General features: G+C 40.7%; 1 protein-coding gene across 9 annotated transcripts in view; it reads left to right on the top strand.

Moving 5' to 3' along the window:
* SPAG9 (sperm associated antigen 9) overlaps positions 1–13,899 on the top strand; it is a 160,675-nt gene that overhangs the window by 51,717 nt on the left and 95,059 nt on the right. For 6 of the 9 annotated variants that reach the window (XM_042454552.1, XM_042454550.1, XM_042454544.1 and 3 more), the window contains 3 exons: positions 4,848–5,052; positions 7,127–7,226; positions 8,307–8,428. In XM_042454552.1, coding sequence (XP_042310486.1) covers positions 4,848–5,052; positions 7,127–7,226; positions 8,307–8,428 — 427 coding nt within the window. Of the gene's footprint in view, positions 1–4,847; positions 5,053–7,126; positions 7,227–8,306; positions 8,429–12,579; positions 12,592–13,899 lie in introns of all 9 variants that reach the window. The other 3 variants (XM_042454543.1, XM_042454545.1, XM_042454548.1) reach the window with 1 other exon arrangement.

The raw sequence follows: 13,899 nt of genomic DNA, 5'->3' as shown, positions 1-13,899 counted from the left end.
GCCTACTTCCACATTGGCATTCGAGAAGATCATCGCAGATTTCTCGCCTTCACCGTAGGCCAGGATTTTTTCCAGTACAAGGTCCTTCCATTCGGTCTTTCGTCAGCTCCAAGAGTCTTCACGAAATGTATGGCCCCTGTGGTCGCGTATCTCCGTCAGAGGGGAATTGCAGTCTTCCCGTATCTGGACGACTGGCTATTCACTGCTCCATCAAGACAGTCCCTACAGCGCCAGATGGACTTTGCACAAAGCCTATTGCGGTCATTGGGAATCTGCATCAACCTAGGGAAGTCACATCTCACTCCATCCAGACGGATCGAGTTCATAAGCACGCTGCTGGACTCACAAGCTGCCAAAGCTTACCTCCCACCGTCCAGATTCCTAACTTTATCTCTGTCCATACGGGCCTGCCTCCATTCCAGACATCTACCAGCCCGTGTAGTACAAGTCGCAATGGGACATTTGGCTTCAACAACCTTCGTAACGCCATGGGCAAGATTGCGTCTGAGACCAGTACAATCTTGGTTCTTTTCCGCTTTCGATCCGGTGAAAGACCATCCCGACAAGACGCTCACCATCCCAAGGAAAGTCCAAACATCGTTACGATGGTGGCTCCAGCCAGACAACGTCTGTTCAGGCATGCCCTTTGCCCCACCTCAACCAGACATCACCCTAACAACAGATGCGTCTCTTCAAGGCTGGGGAGCCCATATGTTGGGACTGACTGTCAAAGACAAATGGTCCCATGAAGACTCAAACCTCCACATCATTGTACTAGAAATGCTAGCAGTAGAAAAAGCTCTCAGAGCATTCCAAAATCTGCTCTCCAACAAAGTGGTCCTCCTCCTGACGGACAACACCACGACCATGTACTACCTCAACAAACAGGGGGGTACGAGGTCCAAGACTCTTTTGGACATCACACTCAGAATATGGGAGTGGTGCATACAACACAGAATACTGCTTCATTGTGTTCACCTCCCAGGTGACGAAAACGACCTGGCGGACAAGCTGAGCAGATCCAAATCAACATGCCACGAGTGGATGTTGCACCCAGAAGTAGCTGCCATTCTCTTTCAGCGATGGGGCACCCCCACAGTGGATCTGTTTGCCTCACCCAGCAATGCTCAACTACAAACCTACTGCTCACGGATTCGTGCAGCCGATTCTCTGGGGAATGCCTTCCAATTCCAATGGACAGACGGCCTCTTGTACCTGTTTCCCCCCTTCCCGCTAATCACCAGGGTATTAGCAAAAATGTGGATGGATTCCACGAATGCGATTTTGATCACTCCATGGTGGCCCAGACAACCGTGGTTCGCTCCATTGCTACAACGAGCCCAAGAATATCTTCGCCTGGACCACAGACCAGACTTGCTCTCGCTTCACGGCGGACAAGTTCACCATCCCGAGATGCAATCCCTCCAGTTGGTGGCGTGGAGGATTCGACCTTGAGATCACTACCTTCCGAGGTGAGGGAGATCATCAAAGCGGCACAAAGACCGTCTACACAGAGGTCCTATGCATATAAATGGAACAAGTTCCTTTCGTTCCTATGAACCAGTGGGATTGCTCTGTCTAACGTTTCTATCCCGGTAGTCCTGGACTTTCTGATGACACTGACTACCGCCGGCCTCTCTTTGAGCTCCATAAAGGCTTACCTTTCTGCCATCTCATCTCATTACTTGGTACAGAACAAGCCGTCTTTGTTCAAGGACCCGCTCATAAAGAGATTCCTCAAAGGACTCAACAACCTACATCCACCGGTTGCAGATCCCTCTCCACAGTGGAGCCTGGACACCGTATTGGCAATTCTGATGTCCAAACCATTTGAACCTTTAGCTACCACAGATCTGAGACTTTTGACATGGAAAACAGCCTTTCTGGTAGCGATCACATCAGCCCGTCGGGCTGGTGAATTGTGTGCACTTAGAGTGGACCAACCCTTCTTACGTTTTCACAGAGACAAGGTCGTCCTCCGGACGGACATCTCATTCTTACCGAAAGTGGTGTCCGCCTTTCATATCAACCAGGACATCATTTTACCAACCTTAGCCCCTAACCCGACCACGGACGCAGAGCGCCAGATACACTCCCTGGATGTTCGCAGGGCACTGGCGTTCTACCTGGACAGAACTGCTGGCACCAGACGGTTGGAGAGACTTTTTATATGTTACTCTGAGTCCAGAAGGGGACTGCCGGTTTCACCGCAGAGGTTTTCCAAGTGGATTGCCAGTACCATTCACCTCTGCTACGAACTGGCAAAGAAGCCCCTACCAGCACGGGTTAGAGCCCATGTAACTAGGGCGGTAGCAGCATCCTCGGCCTTTTTAGCAGGGATCCCGCTCAAGGATGTGTGTAAGGCTGTTGTTTGGTCACAACCAATGACATTCATCAGACATTATAGGCTGGACGCCAGGGCCAGACAAGATGCAGCCTTTGGGAGGGCAGTGTTGCTTTCTGCCATACATTGAAGAGATTACACTGTAAATAAATTACACAGTTGTTTGGTTTACATACTTTATTCTCTGTTTGATTTTTCATGATGGACACTCCCTCCTCCTCTGACTATAGCTCGCTAGTCTAACCCATTTGTGTGATTCACAGAGACCACGAAGAAGAAGGACAGGTTGCTCACCTGTAACTGTGTTTCTTCGAGTGGTCATCTGCGAATTCACACAAACCCACCCATCCGTCCCCTCAGTGTCAGCTCATTTGATAACGCTTGCTGCCGCGCTGTATGCGGCTCATTCGGAACTGAAGGAGAGCGGACCGATAGGGGTCTTATATACGGATGGGCGGGGCTACCGCCAAAAAGTTGCAAGAGGCTGCAGAAAGTTACATGACTTTCTGCCTAGAGATTCTAGAAGTTTCCGAGTTTGCTGCGCATGCGCAGAAATAACCCATTTGTGTGAATTCGCAGATGACCACTCGAAGAAACACAGTTACAGGTGAGCAACCTGTCCGTCTGTTGCTTTGGTTTCTTTTAAACACAAGCTGTTGTATCTTAGAAAAAGTCAGAACTAATGTATCTGTGTGTGTGTGTGTGTGTGTGTGTCCGTGTCCATGTCTAACATAAACATTTGCTTTCCAGCTTCTAAGACTGAAGTTTTTTCTGATTCAAGAGTAGTTTCCCCATGATCTGTGTAACTGAGATACCAAGATGGTAGAAACACTCTGTCCTTAAAAGTGAAATTCCAAGCCGTATCTTTTGATAAATCAAACATTTTGCAAAATGTTAGTACAGAAGAACTGCAACTCTTCCCTGTTTATGTAGTATCTCTGTAAAAACCACTCCAGTCTCTCTTAGACTTGGTGAGAAAGGTTAAATAAAAATCATTTCACTTCCTTGTGTGAAAGAAACACATGTGAATAAACTTTGCCTGTAGTGCATGCAGATTTCCATATTCCTCCGGTGAGTTGTTTTTTGTTTAAGAGTTGGGGCTGAGAGAGAGGGGAGTTAAAGCTTTCATTGTGAAGAGAGCTTGTTAGGTATGCAGATTTTTGTAAAAGGTACAGACATGGGAAAGCACCAGTTTCATGAAGAAAGAAGAAAAGGAGACATTCAAGTGCACAACTGCCTTGCGGGTGGCGCGTGGGGTAAAACCCAATATATCAGTGGATTACTTATGCTGCCATCCTGAGAATGAGCCCAGTCCATTTCAAATTGATGTCTTCCTCAAGGATGCCTTGAATATGATTGATGTGAAACTGTATTATGAGACATTTACGTACATATTAATACAGAAATAAAAACAATATTGATTTAAAAATGGAGTCATTTTAGGTTTTGTTATGTTTAATCATTAAAATTGGCGTACATAGCTTGTTATATAGCTTTGTATTGTTTATATTCATAATCTCCCTGTGAAAGAGCTTGGTTAAAAATAGATCAATATAGACATCATCTTCTGAACCTGGAAACCCTTTTGTGTTCAGAATATACAGTGGGCTGTTGGTATCCGCTAGGGTTTGGTTCCAGTACCTCACATGCATACCAAAATACAATGACATAATAAAATGGTGTCCCTTATATAAGATGATAAAATCAATGTTTGCTTTTGGGAATTTGTATTTTTAAAAAATGTTTCAAGCCGTGGATGGTTGAATCTGGGGATAAAGAATCTGTGGATCTGGAGGGTCAACTGTGTAGTAAAACATGGCATGGCATACAGATAGGAGGTATATAAAGTTAAGCGGCACATACACAAATATGATTAAACTTCTGTATACATTCTAGTTGTGATGTTGATGTATGCAAAGTTCATGGAAGGGAAAGGAGTGGAGAAATTCTTGTGGGCAGGTAGCCCAACACTATTGCTTAGTTCCCTTTGGAAGCTGCTGAAACTGAGAATGTTTGGGGAGTGCATAACTTGATTTCTCATGAATTCCTCTTTCCTCCTTTGAACAGTGCTGGTAACTGACCAGCTAAGAAACTATGGGAGTGACCATGTGGGAGCCTGGGAGAGAGGGGGAGGATAAAGATTTATTCTCTTTAGTGTAAGAGGAGAGATCCCCTGTGGTAAGACATTGCTCATAAGAAAAATGGGAACTTTCTCTGGAATGGGTATAATTGCTTGGCTTTATATTGGTGAACAAGCAGTTAATTTTCTGTGTGGCCCTTGAATGTAACTGGTCACGAGAGTGATTTGTGTATATGAGCAATGAAATGCTAAGATAGATAGCCAGCATAGGGTTGGTGCAATTATTTCAGAAACAAATCAAATTACACTGCTTTTATAAGCAGTAATATACGCATGCTGGCTAGAAATGAGATTTTGGCTAGTTGTCTAGGGGTTGGGAATGTATTTGTATAAATCCTATAACTACTGCAAACTTCTCTTTAGGATGAAATTTCTGATGTTAGCCAAGCAGGTTCCAAATCAACTACACCAGTCTTAGCTGCTGCTTCAGATGTGCTTGCGCCTGCTGAATCTCTCCAGAATGAAGACAAAGAAGGATTTTTGAATAACTCAGAAACTGAAATTAACTCAGATATAAGTAAGCACATTGAAGTGCAGGTAGCCCAGGAAACAAGAAGTGTATCCATTGGTAAGTTTTTGTAATAGATTGTCTTTTTAGACATAGTGGGCATGGTGGCTTAGTGGTTAAGATGCCAGTTCTGACAATTGGAAGATTGGCAGTTCGAGGCCCAAGTGCTACATGATGAGATGAGTTCCCATCACTAGTCCCGGCTTCTGCCAACATAGCAGTTTGAAAGCATGTAGATAAATATGTACCGCTTTGGTGGGAAGGTAACAGCGTTTGGTGCAGTGATGCTGACCACATGACCATGGGAGCAGTTCTTGGACAACGGCTTAGTAACAGATATGAGCACCGCCCCCCATAGTCAGTTATGACTAAGCATTCATGTCAAGGGACTACATTTACCTCTACCTTCAGACATAGTATTTTTAAAAAATTAATATTTATCCCATTTAAAATGTATCATTAAATCAGTATATCTGCATATGCACACTGAGTTCCAGAGGAATAGTAACAGAATATTTAGACCAATCTACATATATATGGGAAGCAACTTCATATAGATACCTCTATGATACTTCCATTCATATGGTCTTATGTAGTTGGGCACTTGAGAAATCAAAACAATCCACAGCTTCCTAATTTATTGGATAAAGTATAAATGTGATTGTCCTATCAAAAGATCCATATGCTATGAAACACTATAGCAGCTTGTTTGATGAGGAATTGTGGAAATTTCAAAAGCTTGCCCACAATTTTGTGCACAAGTAGTTAATTCTAATAAAGGTGAAGTTTGGAGTATTTCCTATATGAAATTGTTTCCAGAACAGAAAACATGACCAATGTGACTGTTGGTCTTAATAATATTTTGTAATTTTAAAATGTAGTGTAGTGACTTTTCTAGCAGTATTCACTAGATAGTGAGCTTGGTTTGGCTGTGGAATATTTTTCCTTAAATCCCTATTCAACAATGAATTCCTTATTTAGCCACAGTCTGGGTGATCTTGGGCAGTTCTTTGTCCTGTAACATAATCATTGCCCCTCTAGTTTGCTACAAAAATTAAAATACATCTGGGTATAAAGTAATTCAACAAAACTTTGGGACCAAAAAAAGAAAGAAAAGAAAAGAAAAAAGAAAGAAAGAAAGAAAGGATTACATTTTGCTATTAAAGTAATTGGGATAATGCTTTTATAAGTGATGGACTCATCTAAGTGGTAAAAAAAAGCCTTGCTCTTTTTTACCTCATTCATTCTTGTAGTATTCCAAGGGAGCATCAGTGTACATTTCATGTTTGAGGGTCTGATGACATTTAGAATCATTGCTAAGGTGTGATGATGATAGAAGGACTAACACCTTTAGTCAGAATACATATCATGGATATTTTGTTGGTTTTCATGAAACTGATTTCCATGTGTAATTTATTGGAAACTGTGGTACTGTATATATATTTTGTACTACACTGGGCCCTCCCCATTCCGGACTCACTGCGTATGGGGAAAAAGGTGTATGCTCAAACCCCATTTGTTTTAATGGGGGAGTGTCCCCATGTTTGGCGCGGCACATGTGCTATGTGCATGCATGCCATTGTATTTCCAGCGGCTTAACCTTCAGCATAAGGTTAAAGCTGCACATAGCACACTTGTGTATAGAGCGGGTGCGCTGTACTTAGTCAAGATAGGTGGAAACTCTTGGTTAATATTCTCAGCCTGAAGGTCACTTCACACATCACAAAATTCTTTCAAGACTAACTAATTCTATGAAAGATTTTTGTTATGTGAAAAGTTACCCCTGAAAAGTACACATTTTCTTGAACACTGGAAGGCTTAAGAGAGTAGGAGGGCATCTTTTCGAGGGAGGCTTCTTTAGGAGGTTCTTCAGAATCAGTCCCATTGCAGTTCTTATATTTTGATAAGATTCATTATACCCAAGCCATTTGTATAGCTTAAAAGGCTGCAGCCTTAGGCAATTGAAAGCAGAAAGTAAGAAGCTTTATTCTTGAATTTAAAGTCTTATATGATCTAGAGGAACTTTATCATTTAGTCTTGTGTCTGACTTTTAAAAACCAAATCTGTTGTAAGCAGAGTTCTCTTCTTCTTTCAGTCTTGCTCCTTAAATAGTATTTGCTACTTTTTTCCCTAGGTTCTAATGAAAATGAAGACAAATCAGAAGTTCAGGCAATCATTGAATCCACCCCAGAACTGGATATGGATAAAGACCTTAGTGGATATAAAGGTTCAAGGTATTTGCTGACAGTCAATAGTATTTGCTGACAGGAAAAATTCAAAAGTCACAGTGGTCTTGCAGCTGTGAGTAAGTGTGGAGAAATGCCAGAGCTCTGAGGCCAGAACAAGCCCACCAGATGAGCTTTCTGCTATTATCAGTTTTCTCAGGATGACTCAGAGAATGAGACACAGCAGTAAGGTCTCCTTCCTACTTTAGATCTTCTTTTGGTGCCCCAACACAAAAAGTCCTCCTAGACAGCCAAGAGAATAAAGCAATGTTTTATGTGTCAGCATTATCATTGTACAGTACTTAGGGCCTCCAGGAAGTTAAGGGCAATGCGACAGACTCTTGTGCCATTTATGATTGTTGAATGTTTAGAGTAGAGTAAAAGGCTGCATAGTATGTATAGGAATGAAAAGATAAGCAAAAGTAAGCTTATACAGAACCAATTGGGAGATAAGGTGAAGCAGGGAAGAGGACGTAATCTGTGGATGAGAGAATGCATGCACCTGTCATGTATGTGTGTTTGAGACAGTGTTTTCTTGGTTTGTATGCCTGACTCTTCTATGTCTTCTAGATGCTTGTACTTTTTTGTTTTTTACCCACTATTTTTTAGCCATTCTTGCTTGTAGTACAGTGGTACCTCGGGATACGAATTACCCAGCTTACGAATTTTTCGGGATACGAAAAAATCCCATAGGGATTTATTGTTTCGGCTTACGAAGGTTTTTTCGGGTTACGAAAAAACCCCGGCGCTGTTTTAAATGGAAAGGCCGCCACCGGAGGGCAGCAGAGAGCTATTTTTTTCCATTAGCGCCTATGGCAATTCGGGTTACGAAGGTTTTTCGGGTTACGAAATTAGCCGCGGAACGAATTAATTTCGTAACCCGAGGGAGCACTGTACATAGAGTTACTAGTTTATTATGATATAAAGCCTTTATAGATTGTAGTCCACATTGTGTGTCTGAATGGTAATATGTGTATTGTGTACACATATACACATGTGTAAACAGATAAACATAATTCAGACATACACAGACCTCCAGATTGGAGAGATCTTTAAAAGTGGCTTACATATTCTACTTTTGTTGTCCAGCACTCCTACCAAAGGCATAGAGAACAAAGCATTTGATCGTAATACAGAGTCTCTCTTTGAAGAGCTGTCTTCTGCTGGCTCTGGTCTGATTGGGGATGTGGATGAAGGAGCAGATTTGCTGGGTGAGTAGTTGTTTTTCAAAAGAGATTAATATGAAGACAAGGCCCTTTGACAAAACAAGCAGACCTTTCACTTGTGTTACTTATTTAAAATATTGGTGTGATTAATATACTTAAATTTTCAGTTGACTGTATACACAAGACATAATAAGAGTTTGGATTATGAAAACCACAAATGGAAGGAACAAAGGGGACAGAAAGGAAATAGCCTGTCTTTTTTCACCCTCTTGTTTCCTTAAAGAGAGCTGCTCTGGTGGCTTGGGGGACTCCTCCCGAACATTGTAAGATGGAGGAAGGGGCCTGTCGTGGGAAGGAGATGAGATTCAGCTGGAGACAAGGACAACAAAGTTCCCTATTTGCAGAGTTAGGCTTCATTACATTCATTTAAATTTAGCCAACAGAAGATTCCTAAACACTCTTGTTTTGAATAGTGTTGCCAACTGATGAAAACAACTTCCAAGCTATATTAAAGCTCTGAGCTAGTTGCTAGAGGTTTGAACTAGTTGAAGCCTACAGTAACAGCTTCGATTTTTTACAGTTCACCAGCATTCCCATTTTCATTCATTCTAGAGCTGTATAATGTATGTGTGTGTGTGTGTGTGTGTGTGTGTATATATATATATATGTACTATTTCCTCACCCTGTGCAACAACAGCACATGCCTGATAACACTCACAGAAATAATGGTTTTGGTAGTAGCTCTGCTGTTGAAGGAGTTAAGCAGGCTTCATCCTCTGGTTCATTCCAAATGCTGGAGTTTTGGGATTAAAAATGGTCAACCTTAGTTGCAGAATCGATTCTTCTGTTCAGATGTTCATGTACATTTCATATTTTCCAGTGTATTTTCAAATGGGTGGTATACATTTATGACTTGATCTTAGTGTTAAAAAAATCTTACCATTGTTCGCCTTTTTACCAAGACTATCAGCTGATACAATTTCAACAGAAAGCTTTTCTTTGTCCTTTGAAACAGAATTGACTAACTACTGTAAATGACTGTCATTAATTCCTTCATACATATTGAATGGTGCTAACTGGTGGAAAGCAGTTTGCGGAAGGAAAAGATTTCTTGCAGTGTCCTTTCTACAAGTTGATTGGCTGATTGCTTCCATTCTTAAAATAATAATTATTCTAAATTAATGTTAAAGAGCAAACAACTACTTTAGCCAACACCAGCTTCCCATGCCCCCAGCTGTATGTATTAAACTGGAATTGCCATCATCCATAGCCAGTATGGAGAGTTAATGGGTAGTTTGCATCCAACCAGTCTGGAGGGCACTAGAGAACAGTTGGCTTAGAATGTGATGTTTTTAAAAGAAGGTGACAAAATAAGATGCACAGTTGCTACTTAATTCTTTTAAAAAACAAATTCACATTGGCCAAAACTCCTGTTGTAGACTACTCTTCTGAATGTCTATGAGCTTTACATCTGAAACTTCGTATGGTGGTAAAACTGCACTTTTGACAACTATGAGGAGGTTTTACTCATTTTTATAGGCTTATAATTTGTATTACATCATTAGTGGCGTAGTACAGATTGACTCTCTCTTATCTAAAATGTTTGGGACCAGAAGTGTTTTAGATTTAGATTTATTTTATTTTATTTTATTTTTGATTTTGGAACTTATATTTGCATATAAGTATATATTGAGATTTCTTGGAGATAAGTCTTAAGTCTAAAGACAAAAATTATTTATTTTTCATACACACCTTATGCACATAACCTAAGGTAATTTTATACATTATTTAAAAAAATAATGTTGTGCATGAAACACATTTTGTGTACCATTAGAAAGGAAAGGTGTCACTATCTCAAGCACCCATGAAAAAAGTTTCGTTCTGGAGTATTTCATATTTTGGAATTCCAGATAAGGGAGACACAACCTGTAGTAAAATTTGAATTGTATGCTCTTTATGATAGCCCTGATAGCCATGTCATCAAGTAATATCCCAAAATCCAATTTGTTCTGTCAATCCATGTAAGTCTTTGCAGTTTTTATCTCCTATCAGGTGCAGGTATTTTGTAAAGTTCGTGGGCCATAGGTGTTCCCTTAGGACTGTAAGTAGACAAGCTGCATGTGCCCTGAGATGATAAATTGTTTATTTCTTTTAAAAAGCCCAATGCATTTTGACCTCAATAAAAAGGCCTTCTTCAGAGGCTTTCTGCTGAAAGCTCCTGAAGAAGGTCTTTTCTCAATGAGGCCAAAATGGGCTTTTTAAAACAAATAAACAATTGATAGTCTCAGAGCACGTGAGGCTTTTCTTCTTGCTGTTTTCTGCTTTTAACATGCTTTCAGTACTCTCTTCATTACTTGGGATTCTGCAACCCTAGAATCTTTACATTATAACTGATGCAGAGGATGGATTGCAGCAATCACCCTCACCCCACAGCTACTATGAAGATTATAGCTGTGCTCAGAGGAGACAGGGAAACCTGATGGGAGTGCCTGATCATGGCATTGTCCCTCCAGATCAAAAGGTTTTGCCACTCTGATCCTAGAATGCTGGATAACATTATAATATAGGTTATCATTGACATGTTGAATAATAGAATTGCTAGCTCTTCAATAAGTCTGTGCGAGTTTGTCTTTCTGACTGCCTCCCTCATCTTCTTGACCTTTTTTGCCTGAATGAATGAGAGTGATCATATGAAAGCTCTAAGAGGAAGACAATGATATTGCACTGTGTTTGAGAGACCTCTAACCTTTCACTTCAGAGAATGCTTCCCAAATGTTCTTGTCACATGGCATTGCATGGGGAATGCAATGTACCTTCAAAATAGTTGGCAAGATTGCCTACCTACACTCTGCTTATCACTGAAAACGTTCACTTCTGATGACTGGGGGCAGAGAATGGATGACATTTTATGGCAGTCCATGTAGTCCTGGGTGATGCTGATGCAGAAAGTTCTGTCCTGGATCCATCACAGTTACCTCTGGCATTATACCACCCTGAATAGACATCAGGAAATGAAAAGAGCATAGGAATCTCAACAGCCATATTACTGTGTACTCAACCTGATTTTAGAAGCTAGGCAGGCTTAGTAGCAAGTAGCAAGTACATTTCTATACTGCCTACCGGCATACTAAGTGGTTTACAAAGTGTAAGCTAATTGCCCTCAACAAACTGGGTATTCATTTTAGCGATCTAAGGAAGGATGCCAGGCTGAGTTGACCCAGAGCCCCTGGCTGGTATTAAACTCACAACTTTGTAGTTTGTGAGTGAGTGGCTTCAGTACAGGCATTTAACCACTGCACCATGAGAACTTGGATAGAAGTCCACCATGGGTTGTCAGGGATCTCCGGGTAGGGCATAGAGTCATTGTATTGGGAGAGAGGCAGGATATGAGGAAATAAAACAACAACAATAATAGTACAAAGAATCCTGCCTGGAAATCCTGGTGAGTGCTCACTATCAGTCAGAATTGGGTCTGGATGGACCAGTGGTCTGTCTTTGTGTGACAGAGCCCCCTATGTGCCTTAGTGGTGTAGCTTTGTGTTTTGGCTACAGCTGTCACAAGGGCACCACTTTCCCCCTACTGCCCTTATACACACAGTTGTGATGAACAACTCATTATCCAGACCACAAAGATGGTTTATGAAGGGAGGGCAGGGAGAAAATAGAAGTGAACCAAAGTAAAAAGGTGGACAAGAGCTTCCTGCACAGGATTGTGACCAGCTGCTTGCCACATTTTTGTCCACTTCCTCAATGTTTGGTGGTTGTCACACAAGTTGAGAAAGTTGATAATATTTTGCAAATATATTCTTATGGGCCTTTCATGTTACAAAAGCACAGAAGTAAAGCTATGTCAGATCTAAGATTTTCTTAATATTGAGCTGATACAGCTCTTTATAACAGAGGATCTTTAGCCATTTTACTATTGCTCAGTTATAACCAGCTGTTAATTGTTCTGCTGAAGATTTTTTCTTGGTAACATGTTCGGTGTAATTGGAACTAACAACTCAATCTTATCATGTTTGTACAGAAGCCTTGCTGAGTTTAATGAGGCTTAATTTGAAGCATGTGTGCATTTTATATGAACTGCTTTTAATAGTTTTGATATGTTGGGTATTGGCTGTTTAACTTATGGTGCACAGTTCCACAGTAGTTAAATGGGTTTCTCCAATCTGCTTTCTCTTGGGCTGCATACCCAGGGGAATATTCTGGTGTGTATGTTTTTATATATATTTGAAAGTTTGCTTTGAAGTTCAGTATTCTTGGCTGCTGCTTTCATAACATGTATTCTGCATACATACATACATATATTTTGCCCCACTTTGTATGTTTTTTTTCCCATTTTAATTTTGCTTGCTACTTGTTTTTCTATTAGAGACACCAGCAGTTAAAAGCTTAATGGAAAGAACTGCAGTCCTGAACAGCATTTATGAAACTATAATGAAAAAGTATTGTTAAACTTTCATTCGTACACATGTTGCAGAGTTTGCAAAAACTGTTTTTGGACTACAACTCCCAGAATCTCTAGCCAGCATGATTACAAGCTTGACTGATTGGGGTTTCTAGGAGTTGTAATTAAAAATAACATTTTCACATTCTGATTGTTGGTAGTGTCCCAAATGCTTCCAAGTGAAACCTATCTATATATGGGAAAGAAGCTGACAGTAATCTCAGGACTAGGAGCAATCCTTCTGAAATTATGTTCACTATTTCTTGATCGTAAGAGAAGTTTCTCTTACTGTCATTAAGCATGTAGCAAACATATTGTAGGATTCTGGCTACATGGAGGGAGAATGGAGTACAGTATTGCTATCCTAGTGGAATGGAAGCAGTGGGTTCTTGCAGTCTGAGCAGTGAATGCAGAAATAAGACTGGATGCATGATTGGAGTGTGGGCTTTCATTGGTAGGTATGGTGAAGTGTTTCTGCCACCTTGCTAAAAAATATAGCTCTTGGAATTTGATGGTTTAAATTTCTTCCCCCCTAACATGTAAGGAAGTAATAAATGTGAGCGTTTATAATACTTTTCATTCTGATATTATGCACAGTTTTGATATATTCATCTCCAAAACAGAATTGTAAAGCTGGAGAAGTTCAGAACAAGGCAACTGTAAATATCAAGACCATGTTCCATTGTGAAGAAAAGTGAAAGCACTTGAAGAAAAGAAAAGGGGACAAAATTTAAGAAAAGAAAAGGGGACAAAATGATATAGGCTTATAAAAATAAGCATGGCTTGGAGAGACTGAACAAAGATTTTAGTGCCTGCATACATTTTTGTATTTATCACAGCCAGCATGATGTAATGGTTTGAGCATTGGATTGTGACTCTGGAGATCAGGGTTTAATTTTTCGCATGGCCATGGAAAGCCACTGGGTGATCTTGGATGAGTTATACACTCTCAGCCCCAGAAAACTCTGGCTGGGTCACCATAAGTTGGAAACGACGTGAGGACTCACAACAAGAACAAAATGTATTTATTGGCAATGGAATCATTTAGTGAAGTTGATGAGAAATATTA

This window comes from Sceloporus undulatus, chromosome 2 (genome assembly GCF_019175285.1).
Source record: "Sceloporus undulatus isolate JIND9_A2432 ecotype Alabama chromosome 2, SceUnd_v1.1, whole genome shotgun sequence".
Taxonomy (NCBI): domain Eukaryota; kingdom Metazoa; phylum Chordata; class Lepidosauria; order Squamata; family Phrynosomatidae; genus Sceloporus; species Sceloporus undulatus.
Note: the sequence above shows the minus strand (reverse complement) of the source record. Positions and strands in the feature narration are given on the sequence as shown.